Consider the following 18,625-nt stretch of genomic DNA (forward strand, 5'->3'; position numbering starts at 1 on the left):
GCTGGTGGCATGAAGGACTCCGCCGGGCGTTGGTTTGGGATCTCGCTCTTCCTGGAATGAATTTGGGATTTATGGACTGTCGGAATGGCGGGACTAAATGTCGGAGTGGTGGTATGTCGGAATGGTAGTATGTCGGAATGGTGATATGTCGGAATGGCGGTATGTCGGAATGGTGGGATGTCGGAATGGCGGTATGCACCCGTTTCTGTTTGCACATAATGTCTGTCAACTCATTCCCATCGACCACGAACAAAACGCTGTAATAATATCCATGTATATTTGAGTAACTTATGTGATTTGACGACATTCAGCGTTCTGAATCTTAAACAAAAACATGTTTAGCCACGAGACTTTCCAGAGGCAGATGCGTGCTGTCATGGAGGCGCTGGTAGAAGCAGCTGTGAAGGAGATGAGGAGACTCCTCCTGGACCAATGGTCAAGATGCTCTTCGTGTTCAGCTCTCCACAGCACGTTTGGGAAGAGCAGAGAAGAGGAGAATGACATGACTCTGCTAGAGGGAACTCAAGAGATGACGGTATTTATTTAGTTAAATACAGGCTTACAGTAGATGGGAACCTTTTTGTATGTGGGCATTGTGGCATGGGGGACACTTAAATAAAGAACACTGGAGTGAAGGGCAGATATGGCGTGTAAAGTAACTAAGTACATTTACTCAAGCACTGTACTTAAGTACAATTTATTCAAATCAAGCAAGACAACCATCTCTTGATGTCCATTTGTGTCAGCCAGTCATCAGTTAACTGAGCTAGAGCAGTTTAACCTCGCATCACCAGTCTTTCCACCTCGGAGGAAAGCCTGGTATTCGTTACTGAAGGCCCATATGATCCGGTCTAGACCACGCCTACTGAAAAAAAAAAAAAAAAGCATCCTCTTTCCGGTTTTGTCGCGATCCGGTTTTGCGGTGCCGCTTTGTTTTGGTTCCCCAATCCCTATTTAAATGGAATAGAATTTCCCCGTGGGATAATATGGATAATACAGACGCTAAATAGTCTCTGGAAAGTACACTCACATTTATATTTAAAAAATAAGCTAAACTACGCCGTATCAAGGATTTTGGGGACGGACCTATTTTGGGGTGAGACGTCTTTCCGGTTTGTCGCGATCCGGTCGCTTTTCTTTTTTTTCCCGACCGGATCATATACCCGAAAAGGAATGCTGCCCAGGCTAAGAGCAGTTGATTTGGAATGACCCTGCCTATAAGCATGCTGGGAACTAGTGATCAGCTTCTTATTGATCTTGAATTTGTTTAAAAACTACTTTTTCCATCAATTTACTCAGAACAGGAAGTATGTTTATTGGCTGACTGTTTGTACCAGTGAATTATTTTTGTTTTAATCCTTAGGTAAAGGAATTACCTTTGCCCCCTTCCAAACCTTAGGACAAACTCTGTATGTTAGACACTCATTGAAGATGTGACAAATTGGATTAGATACATAGCATGGCGCAAGTCTAAACAGTTTGCTATCTAACATGTCAGTACCAGCAGGTTTCTCACAAGGCATTGATTGAAGTTCTCAATGTCAGGGAAATTATGACCAATGACTCAATGCAGTTTTGCACTCTGCATTGAGTCGAGGCCAAACGATCACACTACTATGAGAGCAAATATTATTTAACTAGAGTTGTTATTTTCAAAAACATTCATTCATGTTTGCAATCACCCAGGAGTGACATACTGTAGATCTCTCTCAAAATGTAAAAGGTAGGCTTATGGAATTGCAATCTGGGAAGTTGTGGGAACCCATTTGGTAAAAAGAAAACAAGAAAAAGAAAAGAAAAGTCCAGATTCTGCTGCTGAATCAGTCTTGAGAAATTAATGGAATTCAGTCCTTAGGGTGAACAAACGCAGACACTGGCCAATACAAATGCAGCAGTAAGAGTCTTTTTTTGATTGATTACATTTTTTATTAGGCAAAAAAGAATGTAAAACAACACAGTTACATTTATAATTCTTTTTAATTAATTAATTAAATTAATTTCATAGACATATATAGTAGCAACCAAACAGTTCAAATATCAACATAAAAATACAGAGAAAAAATACCACTATGTAGAAAAGAAAAAAAAAGCACGGAGAACATTTGATATATATATATATACACAAAAAATGGCCTCCAGAAAGATGAGTTTTTAGGGCTGTTTTAAATGAGCCCAGCGAACTGCATTTTTACTATTTCTTCTTTGGCAATATTAGCAGTAGCGTTTACTTCCACAAAAATGGATTCACTGCCTTGGAATATTTGTTCATTACTTATTTCATGATGCCAATTGATTGTACTAACTTGGTGTGCAAAGACTTCTCATCCTATCGGGTTATGTAATATGTTTTTTCCAAAAATAACTTTTCAGAGTCAATTTGCATCCCTCATGGGAACATTGGCAAAAGGTGCGCTGGAGAAAATGACACTGCTGTCCATGTCTGGAGATGAGGGAACAATGGATGGAGACAACAGCAACCGTAAGTGCTGTTGTCTAACACACCGTTTCCCAGGAGTCAGGACCCATTTTGATTTCCTACATTAAAAAAATATATATTTATGATTTACAAAAAATAAAAAAGTTTAAACAAAAAATCAAAAATCAAATAATTGCCATCATTTTTTTGTTTGTGAAAATAGCAGATCTACAAGAAAATAGCAGATCCACAACACAGCACTTCGCGCCACGTTGTGAGCTTGTAGATCTGCTATTTTCATTAGTTCGGGTCCCGGGCAAACATATAATTTCTCTTTTGGGTCTTGAGCTAAAAAGTTTGGGAACCACTCGAACCCTTGAACAATTTAGGCATTTAGCAGATGCTCTCAGGTTAAGTGGTCATGTAAATAGATTGAGTGCAAAGAAAACAAGCAAGTGCTATAAAGTAAATATGATATTATTAACAGGCGTGATATCATAGAACAAAATGTGAAACTCTTAGGCTTATATGACCAACATTTTATGACCGTATGTTCTGCATACAGTGTACTGTAAACCCCTGTACATTTCAGTACACATGTAATTTTTCTGAATTTTGAAACAGTGTTAACAATGGGTGCAATTACATTTTATTATCTAAACATTATTATTTTTGTCTTTAATTTTTATCCCACGATTTTTGTATCCCGTTTTTTTCACCCAGTGCCAATTGCTAAACTGTAATCCTGGCTGCTACTCTCCCTCCAGCCTGGGGAGAGCCCCGAACTGAGCTCATGCTTCCTTCAACGCATGAGGAGTTAGCAGACCGCTTCTTATCACCTGACAGGGGGGGAGTTTCAGTTTCAGTATCAGGCTGACCAGGGGGAGGCAGTATAGAGTCCTGGATTACTGCATATTTTTTGTGAGGGACACAGGGAGAACATGCAAACTCCACACAGAAAGGCCCTTTCGCCAATTATCTAAACATTTTACTTGGCCTTAACTTAAGCCATTTAAAAAGCAAGTAATCAGTGGTATGGTGTGTCCAGCTCTCGTTTAACAACTTACAGTAAAGCGTACTGTATTGTATACTTAGTTGACCGGGGTACTCCACGGGTCGATACTTGGTCCCCTCCTTTTTCCCTCTACACCAAATCACATTGGCGAAAATAGACGATCTACAAGCTCAGAACTTGTGAGCTTGTGGCTATTTTCACTGAATGTTCGGCAATTTGTGCCGAATGTTTGTCTATTATGACATGCCCAGAATAGGGTGCTACAGTAGGGTTAACGTGGTTAAACACTTTTTTATTTTATTTTTTATTTATTTTTTTACAGGTGAGGGTCCTGATGTCACGCGAGAAGAAGATGATGATTCTAAGCCTCGTCATTTTGTATTAGTAATACCTGTGTGGCCTAAACAGGGAGAAATACAAGAAGAAGATGCTGCTGCTGAATATCTAAACAGTGTTGCCTCTGTCTGCACAACTGCAAAAGTGAAAGTATCCATGTCCGAAGATGTGTCTCGTCCTGCTCCAAAGAAAAGAGGTGGTGTCAAGTACAAGACCTCAAGAAAGATGGTCAAGCAAAGAGCGGGAACAATGGGTGGAGACAAAAAACGTAAGCACTGTAGGTAACCGGAAGGCTTGCCCCAAAACGCACCGCCCCCATTTTTTCCGCGGACCGCTCGCCCACAGCGGTTCTTGTATTCTTGTATTGTTTTACTGAGGTTAAGGTTAGGAATAAGATTAGGGTTAGGCATAGTTTTACTGAGGTTAAGATTAGGAATAAGATTAGGGTTAGGCATAGTTTTACTGAGGTTAAGATTAGGAATAAGATTAGGGTTAGGCATAGTTTTACTGAGGTTAAGATTAGGAATAAGATTAGGGTTAGGCATAGTTTTACTGAGGTTACGTTTAGGAATAAGGTTAGATTTAGGCATAGTTTTACTGAGGTTACGTTTAGGAATACCTGGTCGGCGACCATTCCGAGGTCACCGGATTTGACCTGGGGTGAGAGTGTTTTGGGGCGAGCGTTCTTGTATTCGTACTGTAGGCTAACAGAAGAATTTAGGTATTTAGCAGATACTCGACTTACAAAGGGCAAGATCAGAGTGAAAGAGATGAACCCTCAGTTCAGTTCAGTTGTGATCCGGTTTAGAAAAAATGAATTGTGATTCCGGTGGTTGGTTCCGGTTGGCGTCACATTGTTTTTGTTTCCCACATAAAAGCAAATCAATTAGTTTAGTCTCGGTTAATCGGAGTTCCCAGAAGTTCTCGCCAGCTCTCGCATACATACGGGAGGGGCGAAGGAAGTCTCGGTAGTCGTGCTACGAGTTAGAATAAAAGATGGACATACCAAATTATTATGGACATACATTATTATTATACCAAAAGAAACAAAACGATTAAACCAAACTAAACACATTACGGCGCACAACGCCGGTGGTTCCGGTCGTTGGTTCCGGTCACGTGCTGATGTAGTTATTAGATAGATGATTTATTTCCACTCCGACCGGATCAGAAACCCGAAAAGGGTATTGAGCCCAGGCTACATGAACCCTAGTTAACCAACAACAGGGTAAATTGTCAATAGAATAGTGCAACATAACTAGCGAGTACATATAAAACAATGCTGTAAGGTAACGGGTCTATTATGTTTGGAATGGAGTTGTGTCATTGTGTTCACTTTAAGAGACAGAATGAAGTCACATTTTGTTGTGGTTTCTTTACAGGATCACTTGTCAAAGGCTCTTGTCGGAAGGGAAAGAAAACGGAGTTAGAATTGGAAATAAAAAGAACAAAATTAGACAGCAACCAAGGTGAGTCAAGGCTGTAGCATATTACAAATGACGCGACACTGTTTTTGACTTGGGCAGGGCTTCCAGAACCTAAGAAAGTTCAGTGGCAATGAAAGTGTTTTGCTGAGGCTCCAGAGCTCCACTCTGGGTTCTGAACATTAGACCTGCCCACTGTACATACTGCTGAAATGATGATTTTTACCACACATCTTTGTTGTTTCTATACATTAACCTCAGCTTCTGGTGACATACACTGTGGACTAAGTGTGTGCTATCTCTCCATTAATTCATTGCCATCTGGTTGTGTTTGTAGTCACTCAAAGGGATTATAGAGGGTTGTACCTCCTAACCTCCTCAGACAACCTTTCTCAGAAAACTTGATAGGACAGTTATAGGCTGACAGGAAATGGGGAGTGACACGCAGCAAAGGTCGTCGGGATCGGGACTCGAACCCGCGACACGCTGTCAGGCGCCACTACACTGAGCCTAGGTGCCCGGACCGCTACCCCAGCTTATTCACATTTAAATGATTCACTTTTTTTTTTACAGGTGAGGGACCTGATGTCGCACAAGAAAAGGATGATGATGCTGGTTCCCAGCCTTCAACTGATAAACATGAACTTCAGGTCGCACAGGTAGAACCCGCCTCAGAATTGAGTAACGAGGAGGACGTCATGGACACTGACTTCACTGGCCAAGAATTAACTGCAAACACTGAAAAGAGCAAGGAGAAAATAGAGCTAATTAAGTGTCCCTCTTGTGAAAAAACCTTTGCTCGAAAGTGTTTCTTTGTCAGACACTTTTTGACTCACTCTAAACCCCACGTGTGTTCTCAGTGTGGCAAACGTTTCGCAACCAACGCGATTCTGGTTGCACATTCGCGGAAACACACAGGAGAAAAACTGTTCAGATGCTCCGAATGTGGGACAGGGTTTGCCTATAAAAGTACATTTAACAGACACATGCATCAGCACGAATGCAAGAAAACTCAATTGGGCTCTCAGACATGCCCATTTTGTGAGGCTGAGTTTTCAGGGAAAGTTGAATTTCAGCGGCATAAGTGTTCAGCATTGGAGAAGACGTTCCGCTGTTCTCTTTGCCCCATGACCTTTGAGTGTCGACAAAGCCTGGCTGATCACGAGAATCTCCATTCAGGAGAAAGAGATTATGTTTGTGAAGTGTGTGGTGAACGTTTCTTCTCCTCCTCATCGTTGTCCACACACAGGGTAACTCACATTCAGCAGGATCACCTGAGAAAGCGCACAGAAAAGAAGCTGTTTACTTGTGATGTGTGTGGCAAAGTCTGTAGTCATCAAAGTGCTCTCAATCACCACATGCTTACCCACACTGGGGAGAGGCCTTATGCTTGTGAGACTTGTGGCAAAAGGTGTGCTCACGCGAGTGCACTTCAGAACCATCTGAGAATCCACACCGGACAGAAGCCAGGCCAACACCTGGTTTGTGACGTGTGCGGCAAATCCCTCAAAAACACGAGAAGTCTCAAAATGCACCACAGGACGCACACGGGTGAGAAACAGTATGGCTGCAACATTTGCGGTCGAAGGTTCACTCAGGCTAGCAGCCTGAGGAGTCATAGTTTTCTCCATACAGGAGACTGGCCGTATCAGTGTCCCATTTGTGGTAAGAATTATCTCTCGCGTGGTGAATTCCAGAAACACCAAAAGGTTCACCTCCCTCCACAGTCAGACAAATTATAGAAGTATAGCATATACATGTGTTACATTTCACCTTCATTAGGCTGTAAAACCAGGTCATGAAAATAAGATCTGGCATAGATATAATAGTACACATGATGGATGACATAAAGAATAAAGATTTTACCACTGCTTGTTAGGCACTCACCTAACAAGCAGTGTTAACCTCTTATTCACAAATAAGAGGTTATTTGTGAAAATTACATTTTCAAAAATGTATATTTGGTACAATGGTAAATGGTCCCTTAGCTGCTTATAAGCTACACTGGGGTATTTTTTTCACTGCCAATAAAGTCAACTTGTCTGAATGAGTCATCAACTATAATATGCTAAATATTCACAAATGCATATTATTTATTTTGACGTTATTTTACTCTTTTATGTGTCACACTCCTGGTGTTACAACCTTTACTCTCTCAGATCTGTACAGAGTTTAAAGCATTTGGTGGTGATTCCATTTAAATTCATCCACCAGAGATATTTCCCATTTTGTGCACACACTGGCTCAAAGACAGGGAGATACAAGTATAAAGTCACAATCACAGAAGTGCCCTTATAAGTAATGTGATGGACGATTGCAATTCTGAACATGCTTTTGTTACTAGCATAAAAATTAAAAAAAAAAAATTTAACTTTACCAAAACAGATTGTTTCATGATTTTGGCATGATGATTAGCTTTAATTTAATGTGATTCTTTCAGTTAATGGACCCGTACTGGTCCATTTGGTTACATTTGTACACTTGCATAGTTACAAATAGATAAAAATAACACAGAGGATTTGACTGTGTTGCATCTGATTGCATAGTCCTCTGTTTTAAAACAAAGTTGTACTGTAACTAGATTGCTATAATAATTAGAATGTTATAAATAAATGTCCATTGATGATATTGACTAATAAAGGTCTGACATATCACAGTACAGTATGAGTTTTTACCCCTTGATTTTGGACTTGTAGTACATTGTTTGTACAGTATATAATATTCAGGTCCTACTACTCCAAGGAGTCCATGTTTATACAATTCATATAAAATGCCTGAGAAGGTTTCTGCATTTAGTCCCTAGTAGAAAAATGGAATGTACTCCCTAAACAAATCAGAGACGCCCCCTCACTCCCTTCCCTCAAAACCGCCCTGAAAACCCACCCATTCAGAATTGCTTTTCCAACTTCAGAGTCCCATACCCAACCGATGAAGGTGCGATAGACCAGATCCCCATCTAACCGAATAGAATGATGCTCATTGTGAAATCAATATCAAACATTTCCTGACAGAGTTGATACCACAAAATGTCCATTAGGTGGCACCATATCAAAGACAAGTCATGACACTGAGTACAACCATAGAGAGTACAACACAGCACCTGGACACAATCTGTTGATAACAGTGACAAAGTCCATATTCAATTTAGGCATTTAAATCTGTTCTAATTAAAGTCCCTGTCCATCTGCCCCATGGTGTGGTTTAAATGCTCAGAAAAATCATCTCTGTTCAATAAATGTACATGTCAATTTACATTTTCTTCCCCCAATTTTTTTTTCTTGTAAATCACAATGCTTTGCTAGAGCTCTTGCTTCTGGGCAGTAATACCAGTGATAACAAACGTTTCACCTGTGGCATAAAGGATGTCATACATGTAAGTAACCCAGGTTTCAATGCTGGAAATATATGTGTCACAGTCACTGCTGTCTGTGAATTCCTGTGGGTTGGGATTCCAGTCACAGCAATCAACAGTCACTGACTAGTAACACCAGTTATTGCAATTGAAAATCACTGACCACCAGCCTAGTAGTTTTACTTAAGTAGCCTACAATTTTGAGGTAATTCACTTGGAAATTTGCTTGAGTATTTCCATTTTACTCCAATCCACTGCATCTCAGAATACTTTTTTCTCCACTACATTTGACAGCTTTAGCTACTAGTTACTTTGCAGATATAGATTAATACTCTCTGCTGTACTCGTCTGCCTAGTCTATTGTATTATGAAAAGCCATGCTGCCTAATCGTCTAATGTGATTAATTTAACGAAACAATTGTCAACAATACAGTATGTCACTGTTATGACCAATTTCCTCATCATATCACATCATAAGACTTTTACAGGGGCCAGCCTGAAGGTAGACCTACTCATTGTGAAAACAGCAGAGCTACAAGCTCACAACGCCTCGCAACGTGAGCTTGTAGAAAGGCTATTTTCACAGTTTTTGCACCTTTGTTCTATTATTTGAGAATTTGGCCAATGTTTGACCAGTTTATGGCGTAGCTTGTTGATTGGTTTTGATGCAATAATTGTCTTAATCAATTCATTTAAAAAAAAAGGTATTAAAAAGGTCTTTAAAGTCTTTACATTGTCACTTCACTCAGTTCACTGTCATCTGGTGACCCCCCCAAAAAATCATGTGGGACCCCCTGGGGATCCCGACCCACAGGTTGAGAACCACTGGCATAGAGTCAAAAAATTAAAGGTTAAAGGCGAAAATCCCAACCGGAAGTATATAATGTGACGCGGCTGGCTGGCACGCCCCTCCCTCCACCTTCTCCTTGGCGTGTGTGTGTAGTGTAAATACAGTAGAAAGGGGGGGCTGTATGTAAATGCATTGGAGCAGGGCCATATTCTCTGTGTGTGCGTGTGCGTGTGCGTGTGTGCTGGGTGGATCATCTACTACGTCTCCCGGAAGGTGTTCTGTTTAGGAGGAGGAGACTAGTGTGTGGCTTTAATGCCACGTTGATGGAGAGAGAGCAGAGTGAGAGTGGGGACGTGGAATTCAGTCCACTCTGTCTGTCTAGCAGCAGAGAGAGAGAGATCAAGAGTCCCCTTATACTTTACAGCACAGATCTGGGGGGAAAAACACAACAGCTTGCTTGCAAAGAGTGGAAGTTTTAATTTCCAGCTTGCAAAAGCCCGTTTCATGCACGCGTTCATGTGAAGAGAAGAGCGAGATCCACGAGAAGGTAAGCGGATTAAAGTTGTCATTTAAAAGTAATGGGTTTTTGACTGGATCTTGTAGTTTCTTTCCTTGCTTGAATGAGGGCTAGTGAAAAGGCCATTATACTTCCTCGGCGCGGCGGTGTCGCATGCCGGAAAACAGCCGATCTGCAAGCTCTGCGAGCGTCGCGTCCGCGACGCGCGCTGAGCTTTCAGATCGGCTGTTTTTTTCCAGCCAAAAGATAAAATAGCCTTTTTAGCATAGCACAACTTGACTGCCTTGCCCCCATGTCTTATTAAGCGGACCATGTCCGGAGAGATATAAGCTGCAAAGCGATCGTTTGAATGGGAATGAATGACCACAAAACCGGTTAGATTGTTGATCTAAATGCCGGTGTGGTCTTGTTGATCTAAATGCCATTTTCTTAGCCTGCTAGCTAAAAGCCCCCTGTGTAAACACAAACAGACCCTTTTAGGCACACAGATCTGAGCCTGCTGGCTGCACAAGTGCACATACTGTACTTTGCACACATTGTACTCTTGTTGTACATTTTTTACTTTAAATGTATGTCCCGATCGCTTATAATATTCGATCCCTTTTAGTCCCCATTGCTGCTATAAAGGCTTAATACTTGTCTTTTCTTAAATTGATCCGTGTTATACCTATGTTATAGCCAGTGTTGTTATATATATTGTCAAAACAGTCTGAGCGTGTCATTTGTCTCTGCTTGTATGAGTGAGTGACGAAATGAAACCCTTCGAATTGACTCCATGCCAAGCTTATTATTATTGACCTTTTGGCTGGCACATTTTAACGTGCCACTTAAACATTTTTTTAAACGCTTAATGGGATCTTAGCAGTTGACAGAGAGTATGCTAAAAATGTCATTTTGTTTACATCGGCTTGACTTATTTGATTGCATAATGCTTTGACTATTAGTGTTAGCTAGTAGCAGAAGGCCTTCTGCCTAGAAGCTTTGTTCATTTATTATTTATGAATTATAATGGCAATGGAAATCTTTTAGGTGTAGTAGACCGGGGGAACTATTGAACTTATACTGAAGTGAAAGCTGTTGTTTACCATACCAAGTAACACATCCATGTTCCTTGATTATGCAACAGCAAGCCCATCCCTCACCATACATTGCATACTTATGCAAAAACTCTCAACTTCTTAGTATTTTATATTGACACACGTGCCTGCTAGCCCATTTTGTGCCTCATACATAATATACAGGCAATCTGACAAGGTTTTTGAAGAATCATTTGTGCAGGTGTCATTACGCATGCGTGAACCCTACTGTCCCTGTTCTGGGGTGAACATTTGGCAAAAAATAACAGATCTACCAGCTTGTAGTTCTCCGGGCCTGTTTTGCCGAAGACATTTGGTATAGAGGGAACACGTAGAGAGCTTAGGCCCTTGGAGGACACCGGTAAACAAAGCATATCGTTGCTGTTGGATGGAAACCTGTTCCTGTTTTATTAAAAAATAGCTAGTCTACAAGCTAACAACGACTCGCATCGTGAGATGTTGTGAGCTTGTAGAGCTGCTATTTTCACTACTTTTGTGTGACACTTTGTATGATGAAGTATGGCATTATTTACGAAAAAACATAAAAAGTTGAAGTATGGAGATATGAGGTTTCTGCCCAAAAACAATATGGTTTAAACTTTAAGTGGTTAAAGAAAAAACAGAAGTTAATAACACTTGGTGGAATCAAGAAATTTGACACATTTCTCTTTTATGATTACTTTATTAAAGCATTGTTGTTTCTAATGTTCCTTCTGAAATGTTATGGTTTTTATTTTTGTTTTTCTATTCAGGATGAAACTGAAAGAGATCAGTCGCACAGCTATCCAGAGCTGGAGTCCGGCAAACCATCACCCAATTTACCTGGCAACAGGTATGAGTGTGATGATGCACAAACACAAGACCACTAACTCATGTTGACACCTGCTGCTTTCAGTTTGTTACACGTGGTTGAACATTTAAACTCAAACTAGTCTTGTGTGCTTTTAAAGTCCTCACACTTATCTGGATCACACAAGCCTGCATTTCTTTGAAAGCCCTTTGAAAACATAAATAAGGCTGAAACTGAAATGATTTAGTATGTCAACATATGCTATTTTGCTGTCCAGAGATGGAGACTTGGACTTGAGTCAGACCTCAATCACAAAGAATCAGGACTTAAGTTGTGACTTGTCCTGGACTCAAATGACTTGCACCGAAAGACTTAACCACATTAACCCTGGTGTTTCTATTTTGGGCATGTCATTATAGGTTTAGTTATTCTGTCACTACAGGCCTGGGTATGACATTCGTTTTTTGAATTACAAGTACATGGTGTGGAAAATATAGCTTTGCGGCACTTTATAGACAATACACACACACACACACACACACACACACACACACACACACACACACACACACACACACACACACACACACACACACACACACACACACACACACACACACACACACACACACACACACACACACACACACACACACACACACACACACATACTTTTTGTAATGGACAGTCAGTATTCAGAGACAAAAGACTTGCGTCTTGGCTTGCAACTTGCTTATGAAGACTTCACTTGTGTGACTTGCTCATGAAGATTTGGACTTGCACAGAAACACAGCTCTGGTCATTTCCAAAAAAAAAAAAGTGTAAGATGGTTCTCAAAACAGTATATAGAACCATTTCACCACATCATGCGCCGATGCTGGTCTGGCATTAACACATTTCAACGGCTGTCTTTTTTTGCAGGAACATCAGCCAAGCAGTTGGATGCTTCCTTCAGCTCGAATGCCTCATTGGAGATCTTTGAGCTCGACTTGGCCGACCAGTCTCTGGACATGAAATCATGTGGCACATTCCCCACCTCTCAGAGGTACTTATCCAAAACACCAGTTTGACAGAAAAACAAGATGTATGAAATTGCGTTAGCATGGATGTCTAGAGCACTGTCGCTCACTGCTTGGTCCATTTGGTTCCATTTGTACACTCTCAGAGTTAAATAAACACCAAAGATTTTACACTGTAGATTGAAGTCCCAGAGTTGAGAAATAAATAAATGGGGTTCCATGGGTTTCTTGAAAGGCGCTATATAAATGTAAACTATTATTATTATCAAAATGGGGGTGCTTGAAATTTAAAGAAATGGTGAGATATGACTCAGTGGTTAGCACTGTTCCCTCACAGCAAAAAAGTCCTGGATTTGAGCTCACATGATGCCTTTCTGTGTGTGGTTTGCATGTTATGGTGGCTTTCCTCCAACACCAAAACAAAACCATGCATGTAAGGAATGTGCTCCTGCAACTAGGCCTGTCACATTGTTTACATAATCACCTGAACGCAATCATTTGAGATAATCACAGTTATTTTTTGCATAGTCGTCAGAATCGTCATCACTGATCTGTTGAAAAATGTCCATAAATATTTCGCAAGCTTGTAGAACGGCTATTTCCGCTTTTTAAAAAATGTTTCGAAAGTATAACATTAATAAATATGTCCTATTTTGGCCATTCATTTCCTGAATGGCCAACATATTGAAGTTATTTGTCATATCTGTCCTGTGCAAGGTTAAAAGCCAACCTTTATTTTTACCATTATACTGTATGTTGAGTATGTTCCTATGTTCAATGCCAAAAACACAAATCGTTAATCGCAATTATTTTGTATGACAACCAACCGTCAAGTAAAACGTAATGATCGTGACAACCTTAGGCCAGTTTATTTTTCCCCCCCTCGAATACGCCCATATGGGAGCGCTTGAGGGTGCTTTGTAGGTGCAGCGATTTTCCAGCTGAGACGCTGTGGTTGTCGGGCACATCAAACCAAGCGTCTCATAGTAGAACTAAACATGTCAGCACAAGGTAGAGCAGTGGTTCTCAAACATTTTGGGGATGAAACCTGTATTAGATGCCCGTTTAAATAGATGTTGTGCCAGGGACCCATATAAGAGAAGATTTGTGTGTGTGTGTTTTTTTTTATAGTTCGCATCGCGACTCGCTTGCAGAAGTATAAAATGGGGTCAAAGTGGTCAAACTGTTTCTCATTTTGCCAGGGAACCCCTGGACCCCCCAATGAACCCTGGGGGTCCCCTGACCCCATTGAGAATTACTGAGCAAGAGTACTTACTCCGGATGAAGGCATGGCTCTTAGAGAGACAGTCTGTTGTGTGTACGTCAGATTTAATTTGTTGATGAGGGAAATTCTCGATGGATCCATCAGATCAGTCCATTACAAATGCAACCCAGCTGTGGTGCAACAATTAACATTAAACTAATCTGGACGTACGTATGCATTGCAGTTCCTACTTGTGTTATCTTCCTTGTCGTGTGCAAAGTAAACGTTTGGCTCTTTTGCGCTCCCTTCAGATATCACAAGCTGGTGTGGGGTCCCCACGGAATGGAAACGGAGGGTCTCCCATCCGGGGTCCTGATTGCGGGAGGCGAGAACGGTGACATCATCCTGTACGACCCGGCCAAGATCATGGCTGGTCACAGTGACGCCATCATTTCCCAGAGTGACAAGCACACGGGGCCAGTGCGAGCTCTCGACGTCAACCCATTCCAGGTACCGTAGGCCAGTGACCTAATTTCAAGGACCCCCAGTTTGATATGCATTAGACCAGTGGTTTTCAACCCTTTTCATATCAAGGTCCATTATTTATTTCGGCATTTGAGCCACGGACCACCGTTTGATGAGATTTAGACTCTCAGACCCAAGAATTAGAATATTTTGTTGTCGATGGATAGGATTTTGTAACTCTTGAGAGCGTAAAATGAAACCAAATGGACCTGTAATTCATGAAATACTGGTGAAATGTACATCGTTTACTTGTGTATTGTTTGCTTGAATATTACTGATTGGCATCCAAAACAATACAACTTTTGTTTTTCTCCCCTCTTTCATGTAGACAAATCTGATAGCATCGGGTGGAAATGAATCTGAAATCTATATCTGGGACATGAATAACTTTGGATCTCCAATGACACCAGGACCTAAAACTCAGGTACAGTTCTATTTTTAAAGCTATGAATGGATCCGTAACCCCCCCTTGAATACCTGTCTGGGGCTGTCACAATCATGATGTTTTAACGATGGATTTTAGTAATTGTGATTTCATGATTTCATTGTTTTTGGCATTGAATATTGGAATATATAAATAAATAAAAACTCTGCATTTTAAGCTTTGTAACCCCAGGGCAGATAGGGCAAAAACTTAAACGCTATATACAAAGACTTTTATTGAAATATATGCTTTCTTTGCTATTTTTCAAAACTTCGTTCACCCTAAATGCCCAAAGCACCAAGTTGAAGGTGACAATGACTGATTGAAATATGACATTTCTGTTCATTTCTTCATGTAAATTATTTGCTATTACAGTAGCTCAAATTATTGCGATCAGGCGATTATGTAATAATGGACGGTGGATGTCGCAAGGTAACATCCGGACTTGAGAGACGCACCGTTGCTCCGATCCGCACCACACTTGGCACACACGTTGTTCAGGGGTCTGGCATGAAAATAGTCACACACAAAAAAACTAAGTTTCACACATATGGGGCACTGCAGCAGTGTTAGAGCAGTGTTCAACACAGTGTTTTAACTCAGTGAGCATTTCTCTGATCAGCACACTACAGGACTAGATTTGAACATGAATATTGATTATTATGTTGTCCATGACCAATGGGCTGATGTCTACAGCACCGACTACTGGTTATAGCTGTCGACTAGTTGACTATTGGTGAAACGTCTATATTGTGTGTGTGTGTGTGTGTGTGTGTGTGTGTGTGTGTGTGTGTGTGTGTGTGTAATCAGCCTCTGGAGGACATCAGCTGCGTGGGGTGGAACAGACAGGTCGCTCACATCCTGGCCTCGGCCAGCCCTGGTGGACGAGCGTCCGTCTGGGACCTGCGCAAGAACGACCTCATCATCAAAGTCAGCGACCACAGCAACAGAGTAGGTGTTGTTCAACTCCTCACCGTGCCTTTAAAACAGTCAGACATGCAAAAGTGTCACTTTTCAGCTACAGTCACCTTTTTGAACCCAAAAAGGGCAATTGTGTGACACCTGACCCGAAAGAAAACAACATGTTGTCACCTTTTTCACCTCGGGGCTGTTTGCATGCCTGAACAGTGTTGTGGCTTTTTTTGTGGGAACTCTTGTTAGCATAACCTTAGAAACAAAGACACAGTAAACCCTATCTTAACCCATTAAGACCTGAGGCCGATTCCACAAATGCCTTCTAAATCAGTAGTTCTCACACTTTCAAGATATTTCAAAAATGTTCAAAAATAGCAGCGTCGCTGCGAGCTTGTATATCTGCTATTTTTGAATAGCCAACACAAAAACCTAAAATAACACAGACGCTTTCCCGGTTTTAATGGGTTAAAGCATGAATGGTTGTATTAATTGTAGCAACGATTAATACAACACTTACACTGGCACAAACTACCCTCAAGTGATTCCTGTTTGTCTTAAAAATGCTTCTCACAACCAGCCCCTTTATATTATCTAAAACCCCCACGTGACACAAATTCTCTCTCTCTGTATGTTCTGATTCTATTCATGAACCTAGCATAACTGCTCTGACACCTGTTTGTACTGACAGGAACACATGGTAGTCGTAAACTTAGCAGCCTGGGTCAGAGGTGTAGGTCACAGCTTAATAAACACAAAGTTTACCTTTCCAATACGCACTGGTTACTCTGGGTGAATTATTATTATAATAATAATAGTAAAAATAATAGTTAATATTTTGTACATAGAAGGTTTCTGCCCGACAGCAGAGATATATAGGAATCGTTAAAGGTCACCAAAATGGCCTGTCTTCAAATGTCTCTTGGAGCAGTATATTCTGTTGAGGCAAAGTACTTATGCCTGCCATTATCTATATGATATGAAGCAGGTGCGCCTCCTCTGCTTGCCTTTTGTTTGGCCGCGGGGGCTCAGCAGTTCAAAATGTTCAAAATGTTGAGCTTGCTCTGCTGAAGGCTACACACTGAAACGCCTTATTTGGAGGGGTGTTCACTCTCCATTCCGACATCTCACCACTCCGACTAGTGGCTTCCGCGTGCGGTTAGGGTTAGGGTTAGGGTTAGGTATAGGGTTCGTCAACGTCGGAAAGGCGACATGTCGGAAAGGAGAAATGCACCCATTTGGAGGATTCAACTGAACTAACCGGTCTTGCGTCTTTTATTTTGGAAGTGGCTTTTTTTTCCACCCTGGGAGAGCCTTTATTTGAAAACTCATCATGGATTCAAATTCTCAGTCGCCACGACTGAGTCATTTGGATTCCATTGAAGCCAGCATGTCTTCTATGGAAGCATGTTGCACAGCTAAGACAGGCTATTTTTGGTTATTATTCTAAGATTAGAGCATTTGAAGTTGTCAAACTAGCAATATGTTCAGAAGCATCTTCCATAAAAAAGCCCTAATGGTCTGGGATATTTCATAAAAGCAAAGGTTAAAGCCTTTAGTCTGTGATTTCTTCACCTGGTTGGCAGTATGTAGAACAGCAGGAACATTTTTTTTTTTTTTCAACAATATGTTTATTTATTTATTTTCTTTTTTTCACAAAGTATTTCAGCAGGAACAATTTTACTAAAACATCATAATTTTACATATTGTGTTGAAAGTTTGTGTGCGTGTGCGTGTGTGTGTGTGTGTGTGTGTGTGTGTCACAAATCACACATTAGGACTTGGCCCTACACACTTTGTTTCAGTCGTGAGATTTTATTTTGCTTTGACCCATGAATGCTTATGACTGTTTGTTTGTGTGTGGGATTTGTTCAGATGCATTGCTCTGGGCTGGCGTGGAACCCCGAGGTGGCCACTCAGCTGGTCCTGGCCTCCGAGGACGACCGAATGCCCGTCATCCAGATGTGGGACTTGCGATTCGCCACCTCCCCTCTCAAGATTTTCGAGAACCACACACGGTAAAGCAGTTCACAGTGCATGTGAGGAGGATGTGCAGCATTGGTTCTCAAAGTAATTCATTATTTTTGAAAAATCTTGAAAATGTGTGCAAATCTTTAAATATTTTTTTTAGAAGGCAAACATTTTTAACACAAATCTTTGCTTCTGGGGGACCCTGGCACAACACATTTTCAGATGGGGGGTCAATTTGGGGGTCCTTGACACGAAAACGTTTGAGAACCACTGATGTACAGGCTCTATTGGCTTGATGTATGTTTATAAGGGCACGCTATTCTTAGAACTAGAATAAAAACTCATAATGTCCAAAAACTGTTACTTTTGGGGAATTCATATATTCTAAAATAGCCGATCTGCAAGCTCAAAATGCAGCTACTTTTGCTACTTTTGTGTGACACTGTAGTATGACGAAGTAGGGCATTTATTTACGGGGGAAAAAAACATAAAAAGTTATGGATATAAGAGGTTTCTGTGTTGTTGTTTCTCCAGGGGGGTCCTATCCATCGCATGGAGTTTGGCGGACCCAGAGCTGCTCCTGAGTTGTGGGAAGGACAGCAGAATTCTTTGCTGGAATCCTAACACAGCTGAGGTAAATATCAGGACATTTTCTTATTTACATCAACCACAGGTCCTTCATTCAATAATTCAGTGTGTGGACTACCAATTACAAATACACTGCAAAAGCCAAACCCACTGTCCGGAGGTCATTTTACACAAACCACACCAGGAGAATGAAAATGTGTATCAGAATATGTACATAGAGTACAAGATGCCTTTTATTTGCAGTGTGGAATCTGAGAAAAAATCTG

At 41.0% G+C, this 18,625-nt stretch overlaps 2 protein-coding genes across 6 annotated transcripts in view; both read left to right on the forward strand.

Annotated features, from left to right (window-relative positions):
- The first annotated feature begins 258 nt into the window (after positions 1-258).
- LOC311038047 (uncharacterized protein) lies at positions 259-7,070 on the forward strand. Of its 3 annotated transcripts, XM_084047345.1 has the most exons (5): positions 259-535; positions 2,371-2,479; positions 3,754-4,035; positions 5,150-5,236; positions 5,765-7,070. In XM_084047345.1, exons 1-5 carry the CDS (start codon positions 335-337, stop codon positions 6,931-6,933), a joined length of 1,848 nt encoding a protein of 615 aa, XP_083903471.1. In that variant the 5' UTR covers positions 259-334; the 3' UTR covers positions 6,934-7,070. The 3 variants fall into 3 exon arrangements, with proteins under 3 accessions (XP_083903471.1, XP_083903472.1, XP_083903473.1); XM_084047346.1 differs by lacking the exon at positions 5,150-5,236 and having other exon boundaries at positions 3,754-4,044; XM_084047347.1 differs by lacking the exon at positions 5,150-5,236.
- A 2,613-nt stretch (positions 7,071-9,683) lies between these two features.
- The window catches only part of sec31a (SEC31 homolog A, COPII coat complex component), a 31,834-nt gene continuing 22,892 nt past the window's right edge, over positions 9,684-18,625 (forward strand). For 2 of the 3 annotated variants that reach the window (XM_084047337.1, XM_084047339.1), the window contains exons 1-8: positions 9,685-9,880; positions 11,679-11,758; positions 12,638-12,761; positions 14,251-14,449; positions 14,793-14,888; positions 15,699-15,839; positions 17,676-17,818; positions 18,306-18,405. In XM_084047337.1, the coding sequence (XP_083903463.1) occupies positions 11,680-11,758; positions 12,638-12,761; positions 14,251-14,449; positions 14,793-14,888; positions 15,699-15,839; positions 17,676-17,818; positions 18,306-18,405 (882 nt within the window). In that variant the 5' untranslated portion in view covers positions 9,685-9,880; position 11,679. Of the gene's footprint in view, positions 9,881-11,678; positions 11,759-12,637; positions 12,762-14,250; positions 14,450-14,792; positions 14,889-15,698; positions 15,840-17,675; positions 17,819-18,305; positions 18,406-18,625 lie in introns of all 3 variants that reach the window. The other variant, XM_084047338.1, reaches the window with a different exon arrangement.

The sequence above is a fragment of the Gymnoscopelus microlampas genome (genome assembly GCF_963454915.1).
Source record: "Gymnoscopelus microlampas genome assembly, chromosome: 21".
Lineage (NCBI taxonomy): Eukaryota > Metazoa > Chordata > Actinopteri > Myctophiformes > Myctophidae > Gymnoscopelus > Gymnoscopelus microlampas.

Coding starts and splice junctions, on each gene's coding strand:
- LOC311038047 (XM_084047345.1), top strand. CDS start 335: ATGTTTAGCCACGAGACTTTCCAGAGGCAGATGCGTGCTGTCATGGAG. Junction 2,480..3,753: donor GGATGGAGACAACAGCAACC/GTAAGTGCTGTT, acceptor ATTTTTTTACAG/GTGAGGGTCCTGATGTCACG. Junction 4,036..5,149: donor AATGGGTGGAGACAAAAAAC/GTAAGCACTGTA, acceptor GTTTCTTTACAG/GATCACTTGTCAAAGGCTCT.